General features: G+C 41.3%; 1 protein-coding gene across 7 annotated transcripts in view; it reads left to right on the plus strand.

The window, feature by feature from the left end:
* TPK1 (thiamin pyrophosphokinase 1) overlaps positions 1-16873 on the plus strand; it is a 491137-nt gene that overhangs the window by 79523 nt on the left and 394741 nt on the right. For 6 of the 7 annotated variants that reach the window (XM_027821805.3, XM_027821803.3, XM_043540516.1 and 3 more), the window contains exon 3: positions 9500-9574. The exons of the other annotated variant lie outside the window; for it this stretch is intronic. In XM_027821805.3, the coding sequence (XP_027677606.2) occupies positions 9500-9574 (75 nt within the window). The remainder of the gene's footprint in view (positions 1-9499; positions 9575-16873) is intronic. 7 annotated transcript variants of the gene reach the window in all.

Raw genomic sequence — 16873 nt, forward strand, 5'->3', positions numbered from 1 at the left:
CCCTGCAACTACAGATCTGAGGGTCAAGCTGGGTTCTTGGGTCCAAATTCACCAGTAACTGATCTGGAATCAGAGATTTTGTCCTCATCTATCCCTCTGTAGTCTCCTGAGCATAAGAAAGCAGAATTTGGTCCTGGACTGACCATTCGGATGATGTGGTGATGAATATATATATATATATATATAGTGGAGAGGGAAAAGGAACTGTTAGAGTGGAGTACAGAGTCATAGAAAAGAAACTTATCAATCCTCTGGGCCATGTTTTGATCTGTTTGGTCGCACGTCAGTGAGCTAACCTGATCTACAACAGTGTTAAGAAAATCAGAATCGGGCCCTCTGAGTCAAAATTTTACTGGCAAAATCATCTTCACACCAGAGAGTAGATTAGGGGACAGTATTTGCAATTCGTGCAAGAAACTACTGACTCTGAAGTTGCAAGGTTTAAAAAACAAAACATTTACAGCACCAAATACATGCCGGTCAGAAGCCTGCTGAACTCTTTGTCAGATAACTTGTGCTGACTAATTTTTTTTTCTAACGATGCCTCTGCTCTCACAACTTTTGATATGGAGGTGGTTCCATTTGATCATGTTTGGGAACTCCAGGGTACTGCTATTAAAAACATCTGTGAAATAAACGCATGGCTTCAAAGAACTGGCAATAGCACTTTTAGAAAGTGGCAACTATTTCTTTCCACAGCACCTACAGGAAAAGAAATTATGTTTCTGACTTTTAAAAATCTTGGTCCAGTTGCTCAGTTGGTGCAAATGGGCACAGCTCCGATGGAACTGTATTGATTTACACCAGCTTCGAATCCACACTCTTATGCTGTGAGAGAATCTCCTAAATGCCCTTCAGATATTAGAAGTGTGAAGCGTCTGTTCTCTTTCCTTCATTCTTACAAGGCAAAATGAGCATACTGTGCAGCTTCGTTTGATTAATGTAAAATGCATTGTTTTTAGACGAAAGTCTGGGGTTATCTAAAAGAAGACCAGTTATGTCTGAAATCAAAAGGCTGAGGGGTGTCAAGAAAGAGCCTGAATTAGCTAAGGGTACCTAACAAAGCGTAGAAAGAAATTGACTTAGTGAGATCATAATTAGTGGTCTGAATGATCTTTCTTTCTGCAAGTTAAAGGCATTCATATCCTGGTGCTGGGGAGTACATAAGGTCGTGGGCCAAATTTTTCTCATTTGCACTTATGTGAAGCCTGAATAACTGAGGTGAAACCTATGAAGTAATTCTAACTTTGCACTAGTGTGAATCAGAACAGAGACCATTACCCAATAATCTGGGCTCTGATAAAATGTTAGAACATTATTCTGCCACCAACCATATTTTTAATCTCAGGAATGATGGCATATAAACCTTTTTTTCTAAGCCTTCATTAAAACACCTTGTTAGAATTCCTGGAATTGAAAAACCAGGTTTTATTTGATGTTGTATCCCATGCTTTCACTAAGTCACTCATGTTGAGTAGATGTTTTTCAGTCATTCTATGTTAGTGGAATTCTCATTCCTGAATAGAAAAAAAATCCATGTTCTAACTTTTTTTAATTTAGTAATACCTAGAAGTGTGCAGGAACTGGGATTTCTATTCCGGGAAAATATTTGAAATTTTCTGCAAAATGGAATTTTTGAAAAAAAATGTTTCAAGTTGATTGGAAAATTCTGTTTCAATAACACTGACATGTTTCATTCCATTTTGACTTTTAACAAATAAAAATTTCAAAGTGAAAATTGTTGACCAGCTCTAGTAATACCCTTTCCACGTCCAGGATACAAGTTTGCATAAGCATTCTTTTGTCATTATCTGCTGGCTCTATAAAGCACTGTGTTCTTAGCCATCCCAGTGTTGTTGTTGTGACAGATTCCCACTGCAAATGAATTCTTTGCAATAGAACCACAGGCTATAGTGGAAATTCTGATACAGTAGTGGAGACATCACCCATCACCGGAAAAACACATTCCAGGAAGTCATTCAGCTGTCTTTGTTTTAGGCCTGGTCTACACTACCAATTTTTTTTTGCCAAAAGGCAGCTTTTGGCGATGAAACAGCAGAGGTGTACACACTGCAAAGCCACTTTTTGTGCCGATACTCCTCAGTTGCAGCATTGTAATAAAACCAGCTTGACGAGAGTCATAAGGCTTTTGCGCTGAGGCTTTAGCGCCGTAGTGCCAGTGTAGACGCTGTGATTGATTTTAGCGCTGTTGTTGGCCTCCGGATGGTATCTTACAATGCCCATCCTGACCACACTGGTCAGCAGTTTCAACTCTGCTGCCCTGACAACAGGTAAACAACCTTCTGCCCCTCCCTCTTTAAAGCCCCAGGAATTTTGAAATTCCCCTTCCTGTTTGCTTGGAGTGCAGAGCTCACATCACATCTTCCCAGCAGACCACGATGGCTCCACGCAGCAAACAATCTCCCGCATGGACTACTGCGGAGTTACTGGATCTGATAAGTGTTTGGAGAGAGGAAGCTGTCCATCCCAGCTGTGCTCCAGCTGTTGGAATTTCAATACCTATGGCCAGATTGCGCTCAGCTTGCCCAAAAAGGAATGTGACCGGGACATGCTGCAGTGTAGAGCAAAGGTGAAGGAGCGGAGGAATGCGTACCAGAAGGCAAGGGAGGCAAACTGTTGCTCCAGTGCTGCGCCCCAGACCTACCGTTTTTATAAGGAGTTGGACGCTCTTCTAGGGGGCGGCCCCCCTCCACCGCAGATAGCACTGTGAATGTTTCGGCGCGTCTGGAGCCAGTGGAAAGTGAACCTAACCCAGAGGAGGAAGTAACTGATGAACAGGTGGAGGCTGAAGAAGAAGTGGAGTCCTATGATGTGTTCAGTCAGGAGCTGTTCTCCATTCCAGAGGTGTCTAGCCAGTCTCTGCAGTCACACTCTGGCGAGCCAGAAGCAGGAGAGGAGACCCCCAGTAAGTGGTTTTGCTTTGTGAAGTCCTGAAGTGGTTTGAGGGCAGAGAAATGTAGAAGGCTGGCTTTGTTTCCGCGTGCTGGGCATTTCCCTGTACAGCTAGGCACTTTGACGGAACGGGGAGTTGATGCACTCCGAGATTTCATGGGAATCCTCCAGAGAGATCTCTAGGAAACTTTCCTGCAGGTACTCAGCAATCCTCTGCCGGAGGGTCTTCGGCAGAGCTGCTTTGTTCCTTCCCCCATTGAGAGACACTTTCCCGCGCCACTCTGCAATTACTTGGGTAGGGACCAAAGGTGCACACAGGCGAGCAACATAGGGACTGGGGCGGAAGCCGCAAGCGTGTAGCAGATGCACCCTTGCTTCCCTTCAGGAGTTAGATATCTTCCATAGTGATCGCTGTCTGTGGAAAACAGTGGGAAAGTTTAGAGTGTTGCCCCCATAAGTGCCCCGTGACCTTTTCAGATTGCTTTTCTGCAATACACAAGACCCCCGCCCCTGGGTTCACTCACCATTCTTGGCGTCTTCTGCCTCATGTGTGCTTGCCTACGGTCACTGAGAAAGTGATAGGTATGTGACCAACAGTGTTGCTGTTTCAGTGCTCGGTGTGTAGTTGACAGTAGTGCTTCTGTTTATTTTATTCTGTATCTTTTTTGAGATAGGGTGACCACATCTGCACGCAGTATTCAAGATGTGGGCGTACCATAAATTTATATAGAAGCAATATGATATTTTCTGTCGTCTTATCTATCCCTTTCTTAATGATTCCCAATATTCTGTTAGCTTTTTTGACTGCCGCTGCACATTGAGCGGATGTTTTCAGAGAACTATCCTCAGTCACTACAAGATCTCTTTCTTGAGTGGTAATGGCTAATTTAGACTGCCATCATTTTGTATGTATAGTTGGGATTATATTTTCCAATGTGAATTACTTTGTATTTATCAACATTGAATTTCATCTGCCATTTTGTTACCCAGTCACCCAGGTTTCTGAGATCCTTATATAAGTCTTCACAGTCTGTTTTGGACTTAACTATCTTGAGTAGTTTTGTATCATCTGCAAATTTTGCCACCTCATTGTTTACCCTTTTTCCAGATCATTTATGGATATGTTAAACATTACTGTCCCAGTACAAAGCCCTGGGGGACACCACTATTTACCTCTTCTCAATCTGAAAACTGACCATTTATACTTACCCTATGTTTCCTGTCTCTTAACCATCAGAGTTATTGATCCATGAGAGCACTTTCCCTCTTATTCCATGACAGCATACTTTCTTTAAGAGCCTTTGGTGAGGGACACAGAGATCAGCCTAGATTTGGACTTCCATCTATCTACCTTGGTATTTACATGGCCCAGGTCCCTGAAATATCCTTTCAGGGTAGGAGGAAATATTTTGATTTTTGTATATCTTATTTCCTTTTACTTTGCAACTTTCTGTTTAGACTCATGCAGTATTTTGCTAGAAGGTAAAATTTCCTCTTTCTATGGAAATTAGTCTCTTCTCCTTTTTCCTCCCCTCTTCCCCCCTTTAGAATACCACTCATCAGATCACTGGGAATGGTAAAGAAATGGTTGTTCCTCAGGCAAGCAATAAAATGTAAATATTATTGGTTGACAGGAGACTCTTTGTGTGGTTGAAGTTGCTCAGCCTTTGGATTCATGCTTCAGTAGCACCCAGAGGCATGGCAATATCTTAGCACAACATATGCCCTATTGTGTCTTATTGCTTACATCATTCCGCTAAGAACAAGCGTAGTACTTGTCTTCCCCAAAGGCCTTTTTATTTGATGTAATAAAAAAATTTTCTAGCCTCAAAACACATAGAAAAGAAACTCATAGTATGTATGGTAACTTAAGATATTTTTCTGACACCCAAGGGAAATAAGGAAGGGGTATATGTTGTTATGTTAGATCTCAGACAAAGCTGATATTTACAAATATATATGCTGCTTTTGTGAGAGCCATGTAGCCTGCAGACTGGTGTATAGTAAGGGACAATCTATAAAAAATGTATAATGATATTATAAATATTTATAGTGCACCTAGGTGAGTGTAAGATAATAGGGACAGGCCAGAAAGGCTTTTATAATAGTAAATTGGTGTCTCTCAAACACATTGGAATTCTTTTGAAAGAATTAAATAATGCATAAAGGCACAATATTAGATATAATTTATATAGAGATTGTGACAAAGTTCCTGCTCTACCTTGGTGGGTCTTGCGCTTATTGGCAGATTTGCTCGCCTTGGAGCTTCACAGCAGCCCTCAGCTTGGCCGTTTTTCTGAATCCACAGTCCAGGTCGACGACTCCTGTGTCTGACCAGGAGTTGGGAGAATTTGGGGGGAACCCAGGCCCGCGCTCTACTCCGGGTTCCAGCCCAGGGCCCTGTGGAATGCAGCTGTCTAGAGTGCCTCCTGGAACAGCTGTGCGACAGCTACAACTCCCTGGGCTCCTTCCCCATGGCCTCCTCCCAACACCTTCTTTATCCTCATCATAGGACCTTCCTCCTGGTGTCTGATAATGCTTGTACGCCTCAGTCCTCCAACAGTCCGCGTTCTCACTCTCAGCTCCTAGTGCCTCTTGCTCCCAGCTCCTCACACGCACACCACAAACTGAAGTGAACTCCTTTTTAAAACCCAGGTGCCCTGATTAGCCTGCCTTAATTGATTCTAGCAGCTTCTTGATTGGCTGCAGGTGTTCTAATCAGCCTGTCTTAATTGTCTCCAGAAGGTTCCTGATTGTTCTGGAACCTTCCCTGTTACCTTACCCAGGGAAAAAGGGACCTACTTAGCCTGGGGCTAATATATCTGCCTTCTATTACTCTCCTGTAGCCATCTGGCCTGACCCTGTCACAAGATTCAAAAGTTGATTAAGTCCTTTAGAAGCAGCTACTAAGAAAACTCAGAGGAAGAGTAATACGGGTAAGTGTTAGAAAGCAAAGAGGACAGATATGTGACCAATTTTCAGAATTGAAAGAGGTTAATAGTTAAGTGGCAGTATGCCGGGGTAAATACGAGAATTGTTGTTTAGTATACTTATTTGCAATCTAGAAAAGAGAGTGAATAGAAGTTATACTTTGTTGTTGACATAACAATTATCTGGTTATTCAAGACTAAGGATTGCAAGTTCCTTTAGGAAGACGGAACAAAACAGTGTGAGCCACATGATCAGTTGTGCTTGAACTGTCTCCCCATGTTTATACCTGTACTTTTATGGGTATAACTGACTGCTGACACATTTGTGCACCTATAATAATTTGTGCCCATAAACTAAGCCCATAAATATGGAGGAAAGTGTTTGAAAATGGTATGTACTGTCACAAAAAAGTGAGTAAGGATCTATAAGCAGCAAATAGGAAAACATGGATATGATTGGAAATTAACAAACAAACATATAGTTGTTTAAATAGATGGAGGTTTTTTTTAAATCAGAAGGTAAAACCAAAATTAGGAATCAAGTGTGAAATCCTCCAGGATCAGTTTTCCTGAGGTTATGAAGGGATTGGCATTGTTGGATTTTGGTCCTTTTCTTTTTTGTTTATGCCATAAGGACCAAAATAAACTGAGCATCTTATATTTTAAGCTTTATGTTGTATGCAAGTATTTATTTTTTTTAATCCTCATGCTACAGATGGCTTGAGTTGTACAGTCTGCAATAATAAAGGCCACAAGAAAAGTACATAATAAAAGAGAGAATTGCACTAAAACTCTAAGAAGCTACATGAGGGACCAACTCTCTCCCTGTGCATCTCAGCAGCAATTGAGGTCAGTACGTGTCCTCTCAGGAGAGATATCCATATCAGGGGATGGCTGGCAAGTTATTTTTGCTGCTGGACCCTTGACTATGGAATTTTCTTCCCCTGTTAGTCCAGCACAGCCCAATTTGGTTAACCTTCAGCTCATGTGCTAATTGCCTTCTTGAGTAATGAATGGACAGACAGTCCATGAGATAGATTCTTCTTAACTTATTAAGAGATTTTAAAGATGAAGACCTGGAAGTGGATTTTTTTCAGATGAGAAGCCAGTAGAGTGCATGGAGCAATGCTGTAGTTTACTTTTAACAGTCTTTCTCGATTAGCAGGAGGGCTGCTGTAGATTGTACTAGCTGAAATTTCTCTGTGGTCTTCACATTTTTCCGAAATCTCCATTTGATTAATAGCTGCTTTTTAGTCAAGATTCTCAGTGAGTGTAAATTGTTGTATCTCCGGTTTACACTTCACTCTCAGTTTATGCTTGCTGAGGATCTGGCCCTTTTTGATTAGTTGTATATTAGTACAGTGAGCACTGTTAAAATGTTGGTGCTTGCTTTGGTGTTTGCTTTGGTGGCACAGATATTAACATTTAGTCATTTTTCACTTGCTGTGGTTTAAAGCGGTGGTGGGCAACCTGCGGCCCATCAGGGCAATCTGATTGGGACATTTTGCTGATGTTGACCATCTGCAGGCCTGGCCCCCCACAACTCCCAGCGGCCGCGGTTCGCTGTTCCCGGCTGTTTGTTCCTGTCTGTCTCTGTCAGTGCAAGTACAAGGTAAAGACACGTTCAAACTCAGGATGGAAGAAAGTTCCACACCCACCTCTCATTTATTTACTGTGGTCTCCTCAACTCTTCTCTTCTTGACCATATATATTTGGTGTTAGCTTCTACCCTACTGCAGATTGTAGAGGGAATGGGCAGAAGAGTAGAGCAACGTCAACGAAGTGCTGAAATGGGGAGCAGTCCCCATCATGCTCAGCAGTTTAGGTTCTACGTAACACCACCCATCCGAAAATACTGTGATGCAGTAAAGGCCAAGACTGTAATGACACCCCTGGTGTATGTAAGTAAATAGATGCCTATGACCACCCAGTTCAGATGAATTTACTTGCAATAAAAGATAAGTGAGTATTGAATCTTGTACTTTGCTGACCTCTCTTCTGAGTGTCTTCTTCGTTGAGTCTAGCAGGAGCCAGGCGACAGGTTCTCATTTATAGCAGAGCTATGGTGCTTTTACCTCAATAATGGCTTCGCCATTGGTGGTGAGCATGTGATTCTTCCAGCATATCATGCCAATGCCACATCCTAGCATATAATGATACTCATGTGAAAAGTTGTTTTATGTTTGTACATTCATGGTCTGACTTGCCCTACAGTAAGGCCTGGTGTAGTTTTTAGTTGATTGCAGGTGGCTACCTGTCATGCACATTCATTTGTGGCTCAGTGTATGCAGCTCCTTCTTGTTTTCCAAATTTTCATGCACATTGCAGAGATTTTCTTCACCTTTATGTTTCCTCATACTTCCACATGACTCTTTCCTCGCTCCACCTTCTGCTCTATAAATGTGTTCAGAGGCACGGAAGACCTTGTAGGGATAGATCATTTCTCCTTGCAATTACATTGGCTTCACATGCTCAAATAGACTTCATTAACCTGATAGCTTAAGGAAATGAAGCTCCAGGGGAAACTTCTATTCCAAGATAGATAATTAGGAAATGAAATAAATGCTATTCCCAGCATATGCAACCCTAATAAGGCATGGCGGTTACATTTGCTCCCTGGAGCCACAGTCTGGAATAGCAAGTATTCATTTATTTTAAAACTTTTGCATTTTGTGTGTTCATTTTTGTCCCTCGAGTTGGACAAAGTCTAAGGACGGTGGGGCTTACAAGCCTGTTCAGGCTGTGGGAATGTGGACTGGTTAGTTGCAGGCTTGCAGGGCTGCGTGTTGGTGATAGCCTGTTTCCAGGAGTGAGATTTAGGCTGTGGAATCACCATGATAACAGACGTACGCTAAAAAGAATATGTTTTGGTAAAATAATTATATCTTGTCAAGAATGATCCCTGTGTTGTTTTCTCTGATTGTATGCTCTTTGGGGCAGGGATCATCTCTTTGTTCTGTGTTTGTGCACAGTGGGGCCCTGGTCCATGACTGTAATACAAATAAATAATTAACAGTAAAGCTGCAATCTTTTCTGTCTCTCAGAACTTTTAGCTTGTATAACTTTTTTCATAGTGCTCCCTAAGTGTGTCAACAAACCGTTTACTGGCAAAGTTCTTCCAGCTCTGCCCAGCAAATCTTGACTGCCATTATCCACTCTCCACACAGTTGCAGGTGCTGTTGATGTCAACAGGAATACTGCACCCGAAGGGAGAGCAGACTTTCAGAGCCTAGATCTTCTGAGTAGATCTGAGAGGAGAACTTTACCTTCAGACAGCGATAGCCTCTGTTGTTAATAGAACACGTGCACCCCCCCCAAATGCTAATACCATTAAATGTCATGCACAGGTGGCAACAGCAAGACAGAGGTTTGAACAAGAGAGTTGCACGGACATGGGGTCCTATTGAGGGGGCCTATTAGCAGAGAGCAACTGTTATAAATGAAAAGGACTTGCTAAAATAAAATGTTTCTAATGAATCTCTGGCTGCCTCTATGTATCTGAAATGATGAAACCTAAGAAGAAGGGTAATTAATGAAGTGTGCTCCAAAGTTTCTGCCTAACATTAAATAGGGATGTTAGGTGCAAACGAAACAAAGAAAATGAGGGGAGAAATCAATTTACTTGTTAATGAGCATGATCATCTCTTTTTTTATAGGAAACCAGACGTTTTGCCTTTTGATTCTTAATCAGCCTTTGGACAAAGGTTACTTTCATCTTCTGTGGAAAAAAGGTAATAATAACTTACATATATCTTCATTTGCTTATTTACTTAGCTGCTGCCCAGCTAATCTACCCTATGTCCATTGAATTTCAATGTGGCAATTTCCACTAACTAGACCAATCACCGGGTGAGACTGTGAATCAGCAGAATACATTCCTTGTTGTTGAGTGCAGCAAATGAGTGGATTAGTCAAATTTTGCATCTCTTATGCATTTCAGTGGGAACTTCATGGACTGGGAAGGGATGCATGTATGTGCGCTTACGTCAAATAAGCCTGCAGCTTTTCAGAGACATCCTCAGGAATGATGGTGGTTTTGCTGACAGAGTGCAGTAGATCAGTGCTGCATTGATAACTTAGGAAGTGAACGTCCATGATAGGTCATCAGCAAAATGTGTTAGTTTTAGTCAAAATCAAATGAACCATGTACAAAGATTTATAAAAATATTGGGATTTTTTTCTGTTGGAAATGTGCAAATCATTGGGCATGTTTGCTTTGTTTAGTAAGCGCGGAGCTAATCATCTCTGGCATGATCACTGTAAAGCTACTAATATTTTGTAGAGTTTTTTTTTACAAATGTTTACATGCTTTAAGCGGTTCGTTCTTTCAGTGGAGAAGCTCAGTCTTTCAGAAGGTTGCTAGGAATTCTTGCCTAAAATATTCTTAAAATGCTGCAGCACAGAGACAGAAACCCTAATTTCCAATATTCATTCATGGAATTACTCTTACTTGCTACAAACGGAGCTTGACTTAAAGAGATGCTGTCCGTTCGAATATTTTAAATTGACCAGTTTAAAAAAAGAATCTAGCTTCTGATAAAGCACTGGGGCAGCGTGTAACCTGTTAACAAGTTTGGAATCCTGCAGAGAGTCCTGCTGACTCATTGTGACTGGTGTGAATTGTTAATTCTACCTTGGACATGAGGGAGGGTGAGAGTGGCTCCATGGTTGTAGGAAACTAGGGTAGGAAACAGAGAAGTCTCTGCAGAGAAACCATAGGAATAGCCATGCTGAGGGAGAGGTTTATGTGTTGCTATTATTTGAGTTACTATTAAAGCCAAACCCCAGGAAGCGGATTAATTTTGAACTGAAACCTGTGAGCCAGATTGTCTCCTCTGGTGAACTGCCTTACAGGGAGCTTTTTAAGTGGAAATATCCCCTTGCAGAAATTCCCTCACTGAACCTCGATGGGGTCTGTCCCCGAAAGTGATTGCTCCCAGGGGTTTCACAGAAGGCCAGGGCCATCTCTGCAGAGGCCTTGTATCCCTGCAGCAGTTTTGGCCCCAAGCAGTTCCTCACCTCCTTGGAAGGACAGCTGCAATGTACAGGGGTCCCGAAGGAGGGTGGTGCTCTGTAGAAAGGATAATGATACAGTCTGGGAAGAAACTTTGGTTACAAAATTTCTGGGGCATGGAATATTTCTGACTTTATAGCTGCTTAGCACCAAGCACAATGGGGCCTTTATCATAAACGGTCCTCTGGGCTCTACCATCATTTAAAAAGTACTAAGAACAACTGATCATCTCAGTAGCTAAAGCTCTTGTTGGGGCCCAGGTCACTTGATATTCTAATTACTGCATCTTTTTCCTCTCTGCCTTCCTGTAGCCTGCATTGCCGCATTTCAGTCTAGTCAGAATGCCACTGCTTAGATCTTCTTTTCTACTCACCCGCATCACTTTTCTTTATCCTTCCAGTGGCTCCCCCTTTTCCACAATAAAGCACAAGCTTCTTTGTTGGTATCCTAAAGTCCTTTACCAGCTGTGCCCCTCCCATCTTGTCCACTTCTATGTCTTCTTGTGTTGCTTTTGACCATGCAATTGTCTCTTTCTCCCATAAACTATATACCAGACATACCATCAATCGCCTTCTGATGGTATTGCAATACCCTGACCCTACTGCTTGTATGTTGTATTCTGCTATACCTTTCCTTTGGTCTGTTCTTTGATATTTAAGCCCTGCTCCTGCAATCAGATCTGTGTGTGGTGACTCTTAGGCCTGCACAGGACCACTGCAGGATGGGGGCTTAGACTGTTAGCTCTAGGGACCGGAATGCGTTTTACTGTAAGAACGGCCATACTGGGTCAGACCAAAGATCCATCTAGCCCAGTAGCCTGTCTTCCGACAGTGGTCAATGCCAGTTGTATCAGAGGGAATGGACAGAAGAGGTAATCATCAAGGGATACATCCCCTGTCGCCCATTCCCAGCTTCTGGCAAACAGAGGCGAGAGACAACCTCCCTGCCCATCCTGGCTAATAGCCATTGATGGACCTATCCTACGTGAATGTATCTAGTTCTTTTTTTAACCCTGTTATAGCTTGGTCCTTTACAACATCCTCTGGCAAAGAGTTCCACGGGTTGGCTGTGCGTTGTGTGAAGAAATACTTCCTTTGCTACACTACAGTGATGGGAGTGAAATAAGAATTTGAATCCAATTTAATACAATACTGTGACTGGACAGAGCATAGCACAGTGGGACCCAGTCCTCTGACAGCTGGTGCAATGAAAATAACAATTACTCCTACTAGGAAGGATGAAATTTTCAAAAGTGTCTAAGCGAGTTAGGAGCACAATCCCATTGAAAGCCAGTAGGATTTGCTCTCATAAGTCACTTAGAATCTATTCAAAAGTCCACTCTTTGTGACTACAGGAGAAACAGAGAACCAACTGTACCCAATGCGCTATCAAATCCACAAAGTGAAAAAACATTTTTTTGGCTAACTTCTTTCAATTACAGCAGTCTTAGGTTTAACAGCAGGTACAAAGTGTTCAGACAGAAATGTTATTTTCAAGTGGATGGTGTCCCTTTAACAAGATAACTTGTTTCATTAGTCCTATCACCTCAGCAATAGGTGAAAACAAAGGTGTGAGGTGATCTACACATTTTGCTCTGTCCCGAGTTTATCGAGTCATGTGGATAAATGTGGACGCTCTGGGCTAAATCCATCCCTGGTGTAACTTCACTTGACCTTAACGATCAGTGGTTTCAGCTAATTAGCCTCTGTTTTATTTCTGACTTTCGTGGCAGATATTTTTACTGACATAATTTGCAAAGAACTACTTCAAACTGCATAGGTTTGAATAAAGTTATTTCCAGTCTGTGCTTTGTGAAGTCCACCTTAATGTGATTTCTGCTCTTAATTAGCCCTTTTCAAGGAATAAATATATCCGCATTCACCACTCTACTCATGTGAGGACTTCCAGTTTCTGGCAATAGGATACTGTGGACCAGAGAACAGTACCACTTCCTTCTGTCTTCTGTTGATAGCTTTTCAGTCATGCTGTACATGGATCTTTGCCTTCATGAGAAACTTCACCAACCTCTGCTCAAACTTCAAGTTCAGCTTCCAGTATCAATATCTCTTCTTACTCAAAAAAATACTTTTATAAAAAAATCTATACCATATCAGTCTGTACTTTACTGCTGCTGATCTTCAGATGGTGTGAAAAAATAGTAACTCTTGAAATATAATATGTCTACAAAAGGATGGATTTTGGATTTAAAGATTGAAGCAGTCTCCATGTTAATTCAGAACCCAAGGAAGCCCAGATTTTGGACACCAAAACCACAAAGGCCTTCTGGAAGGTACAATAAATAAAAGTTTCTAAAAGTCCAATTTTTCTCAGTAATGTAGGTCGCTTATGCCGGATTTTTCAAAAGTGACTAGCAATTTTGAATGCCTTCATTTTTACATGCCCAACTTCTGAGACAACTTTAAAGGGATCTGATTTTTCAGAAAATGCGGAACATCTGACTTCTGAAAAGTATCTCAAGTTGAGCACCTGAATTTGAGGCACCCAGAGTTGCTTCTCACTTTTGAAAATGCAGCCCTTATAATCTCTAGTATCCTAATGCTCTGGCATTGTCTGGGTGCCCTCACTTGGTGGCAGAATGCTAAATAATTGTGCATTCAGAATCCTCTCCGTGGCTGAAAGATTAATGATGAAAGCTATAAAGAGCAGCAGTTATGCACTGAAAAAATAGCTTTATTACTTAAAGAGTTAGAATAATATATTAGCATTCTACAGGGATTTGATAAAATTCCCATACAGTATTGTATTTCTAGAAATGTTAGGCTGTGCTGTTAAATAGTCTCTTCAAGTTTGTGAGTAGGGAAATATGTATTGCAGAAGTGTTCTTCCTTAGATTCCCTCCTGCTCCCAATTGGGTGGGCTTGTATCCAAGGGCTTACTCGTAAAATCTGGTTGCAGGATTTGAGCGTTGGTTAATCGAGTCCTGTTTCTAGGCTGTTGACAGATGTTGTGGTTATCTTGCTGATCCGTTGATACTCCATAGCATTAGCTGCTGTTCATTCTTGAAGCAGGTTTTGACTTCATCAGAAAATAAAGGCTGTCACAGAAAGTTATAAATCAGGCAGAACAGCTCAGGTTCTTATTTTCTTTTAAATATTAGGCACTCTTGCTAGAAAATATCCTTCAGCCCATGTATGGAAATATATTACCAGCACACTCCCAGAGCACTGGGGCTGGCTAAACCTTGACTGTGAGCTGCATATTCAGTAGTGATTAGGCACTACTGGTACTGGGCATGTGCTGAGTAAGCAGCTGTGAATGGGTCAGGACTTTCTGAGTGGGGAATCCTTGGGTGTAGCTCTGTAGTCTGTGTTATGGAGGAGTTCAGACTAGATGACCATAATGGTTCCTTCTGGCTTAGAATCTATGAAAGTGGGGGTGGGGCTAATCTCAACTTCCTCCTAAAACTGGCCAGCAGAATTCCTTGGCTTCTGGGAGCACTTCTGGGTTCCCTCTTCCTCCTGTCTTCCATGTGGGATTCCTTCCTCTGCAGGAATTGGAGATCTAGCTGAGTTTTTTGTTATGCTTCCTGCCAGTAATTTCCTTCTTACCCCCCAAAACATATCCAGAGGTATATTATGAGAGTTCTGATCACAGATAAGAAGTAAAAGCAAGAAAAAGATGAACAGCTTGAGGAGCAGACCGGGGGTTAGAAACTAGACTCTGCTCTACAGCCAAGACAGGAGAAATCTTACAAAGGCCTTTCCACTATCAAAATCGCTATCCGATATAGAGCTAAATGTGGGCCAGCTTATCTACCCTGATCAGATGGGTTGCGATGGTTTGAAGTGGTTTCCATCATATACAGGGTTTACAGTTTTGTTCAATGGCTTTTAGCAACCCCCATTATAAAAATTGTTCCAGTGCAACTCCTGATCAGTCTTATTCAGTATTGAACTAGGATAGGGCAGCTATTGAATGGAGTAAGTTATCACCGGAAGTTGTTTAATAACTACACATTACTTTTTTTTTTGAGTAATTTGTGTTACTGATGACATACATTGTTATTTACCTCTTACAAAAACTCTTGCAAGGAAAAAAGATAGACGCATATATTAAGTATCACCGTGCGGCTTGTCTGCAAATACCATGTACTATGTTACATTTCATGTTCCGTATGCTTTTGTCCGCAATATACTCAATGATTTATTTTTTTAAATCTCTGAGGTTGAGGCTGAAAATCTAGGTTATTCTCCCCTGTGACAGCTATCTTTTCCTTCATTGCCTCAGTGTATCATGATGAAAAGAGTTGGAGCAATTCACCTAAGCCTTTGAAATGATTAAATACATACATACATTCAATTGCTCTGTTACTAGTCTGCTATGAACTTGCTGTGTCGGCATATGCTGTACTCTCTCCTCACCTTTTATTTTCATCATTTCCATCTGAACGTACTTCTAATACATTTCATATTTGTACCAGACCCAGAATTGGCAGCTGGCATAAAACTTAAGAGAATTTAGAGCAGCTACTATTAATAAATAGGAAAATGTTCATAAAAATGGTGATTGGAATGTCACATGGACTTGTGTACTTTATTGCAATTTCATGCAGGCATCCAGACTAGCTGTAACTCTTACTGCTGGCCTCAGCAAAACTTCTTCATCCTTTCTGAGGTGATGCTAGGCACCTGATAAGTCAACAATGGAGTATATTTTTCCGTCTCAAAAATTTAAGTCAAATCAAGAATATAATTTCTTTTTCATGCTTAGTAATTTAAGTTCACCATTCTGTACACTTGCTGTAGATTTAAAACTTTAATATTTTCCAAGTATAGAAGGCTTGATGTTGGACTTCATGCAGTGAGTTAATTTTCTTTAACTACAGGAGTCTGAGCAGAGTTGTTATCAGCTTTCTTGAGTGTATGGGCTTGAGAATGTACTGCTATAAGCAAGAAAAGGTGGTCAAGGAGAGCATGGGCTATTACTGCACATCAGTCTTGAAAACAAAACAATAACAATGGTCAAATCCTTGGTAATACTGTATTTTACAATAGCTGAGACTCTGTCCCAAGAGTTTCCATTCCCAAATGGCCAAAAGAAGAAAATTAACTCTACCACGTTCCCAGTGGTGAACTCAGAGGTTTACATTTCTTTTCATAAACATGAGAGGCTTCAAAGGTTAGAGGCACAGCAAATGCCTCCTGCTCAGAAGTGCAGATACTCAGCACTTTGAAAATCATAGCTCAGGTGACTCAGGTTTCACATTCTACAATTGAGCTATCCAAAACTAGTGGACACTTGAAAATGAAGGTCTAATTTGGTTTGCCCAAGGTTACTTGGTAAGTCATTGGTAGAGCTAAGCACAGAATGCAAGTCCGTTGACTTTGTTTCGCTCTGAAACCACCATTTGATCTTGTTTCCCTTAATATGTGGGATAGAATAAAGTCCTTAGTTTGTAGTTGTGGTAGATGGCCATGAGACTGTAAGCTTTGTGTTGTTTTTAGTTCTGCACAATTTCAGCAACTGGAAATGCTGAGATCAAAGAGGAGATTTTGTTTGTTTGAAGAATTGCAGATTTGTTTTGTTTTGTGTTTTTTTTTAAATGGCAGAATGATGAATCATTAAGAACTCCCTTTGTGGTGCTTTGAAAAGCTAAACCCTGCTGAGCTTTAGTTCAGAGTAACAGGACAATAGAGAATTACTTTGAAGTGCTAGGGAAAAGCCTAACAGATGATTAGAGCAGAAGGGAAAAAAATAGGGGAGGGAGGCCATTACAATGCTTTTTACTACTGAGCTGGGATGCAAATCCCATTAGGGAACTTCTGTTGTCAAAAGTTTTGCTGTACGGAAGCCTTTGATAGCATCCTACTGTATATCCTGTTGCCATCACGTTTTGCAGAGGATATTTAAAATGTGAAGCTTCAGAAAGTATTATCAAGAGGAAACTTCAGAGCACCCAGTACAAAGAAGGAAGGGATGAGCCGCTAAGAAAAGAATATAACCAGCAAGTGCTTTGGCTGCAGAGCTGTGGCATGGGAAGCCAAGGGCCAGGAGT

This window comes from Chelonia mydas, chromosome 2, assembly GCF_015237465.2.
Source record: "Chelonia mydas isolate rCheMyd1 chromosome 2, rCheMyd1.pri.v2, whole genome shotgun sequence".
In the NCBI taxonomy this organism is placed as follows: domain Eukaryota; kingdom Metazoa; phylum Chordata; order Testudines; family Cheloniidae; genus Chelonia; species Chelonia mydas.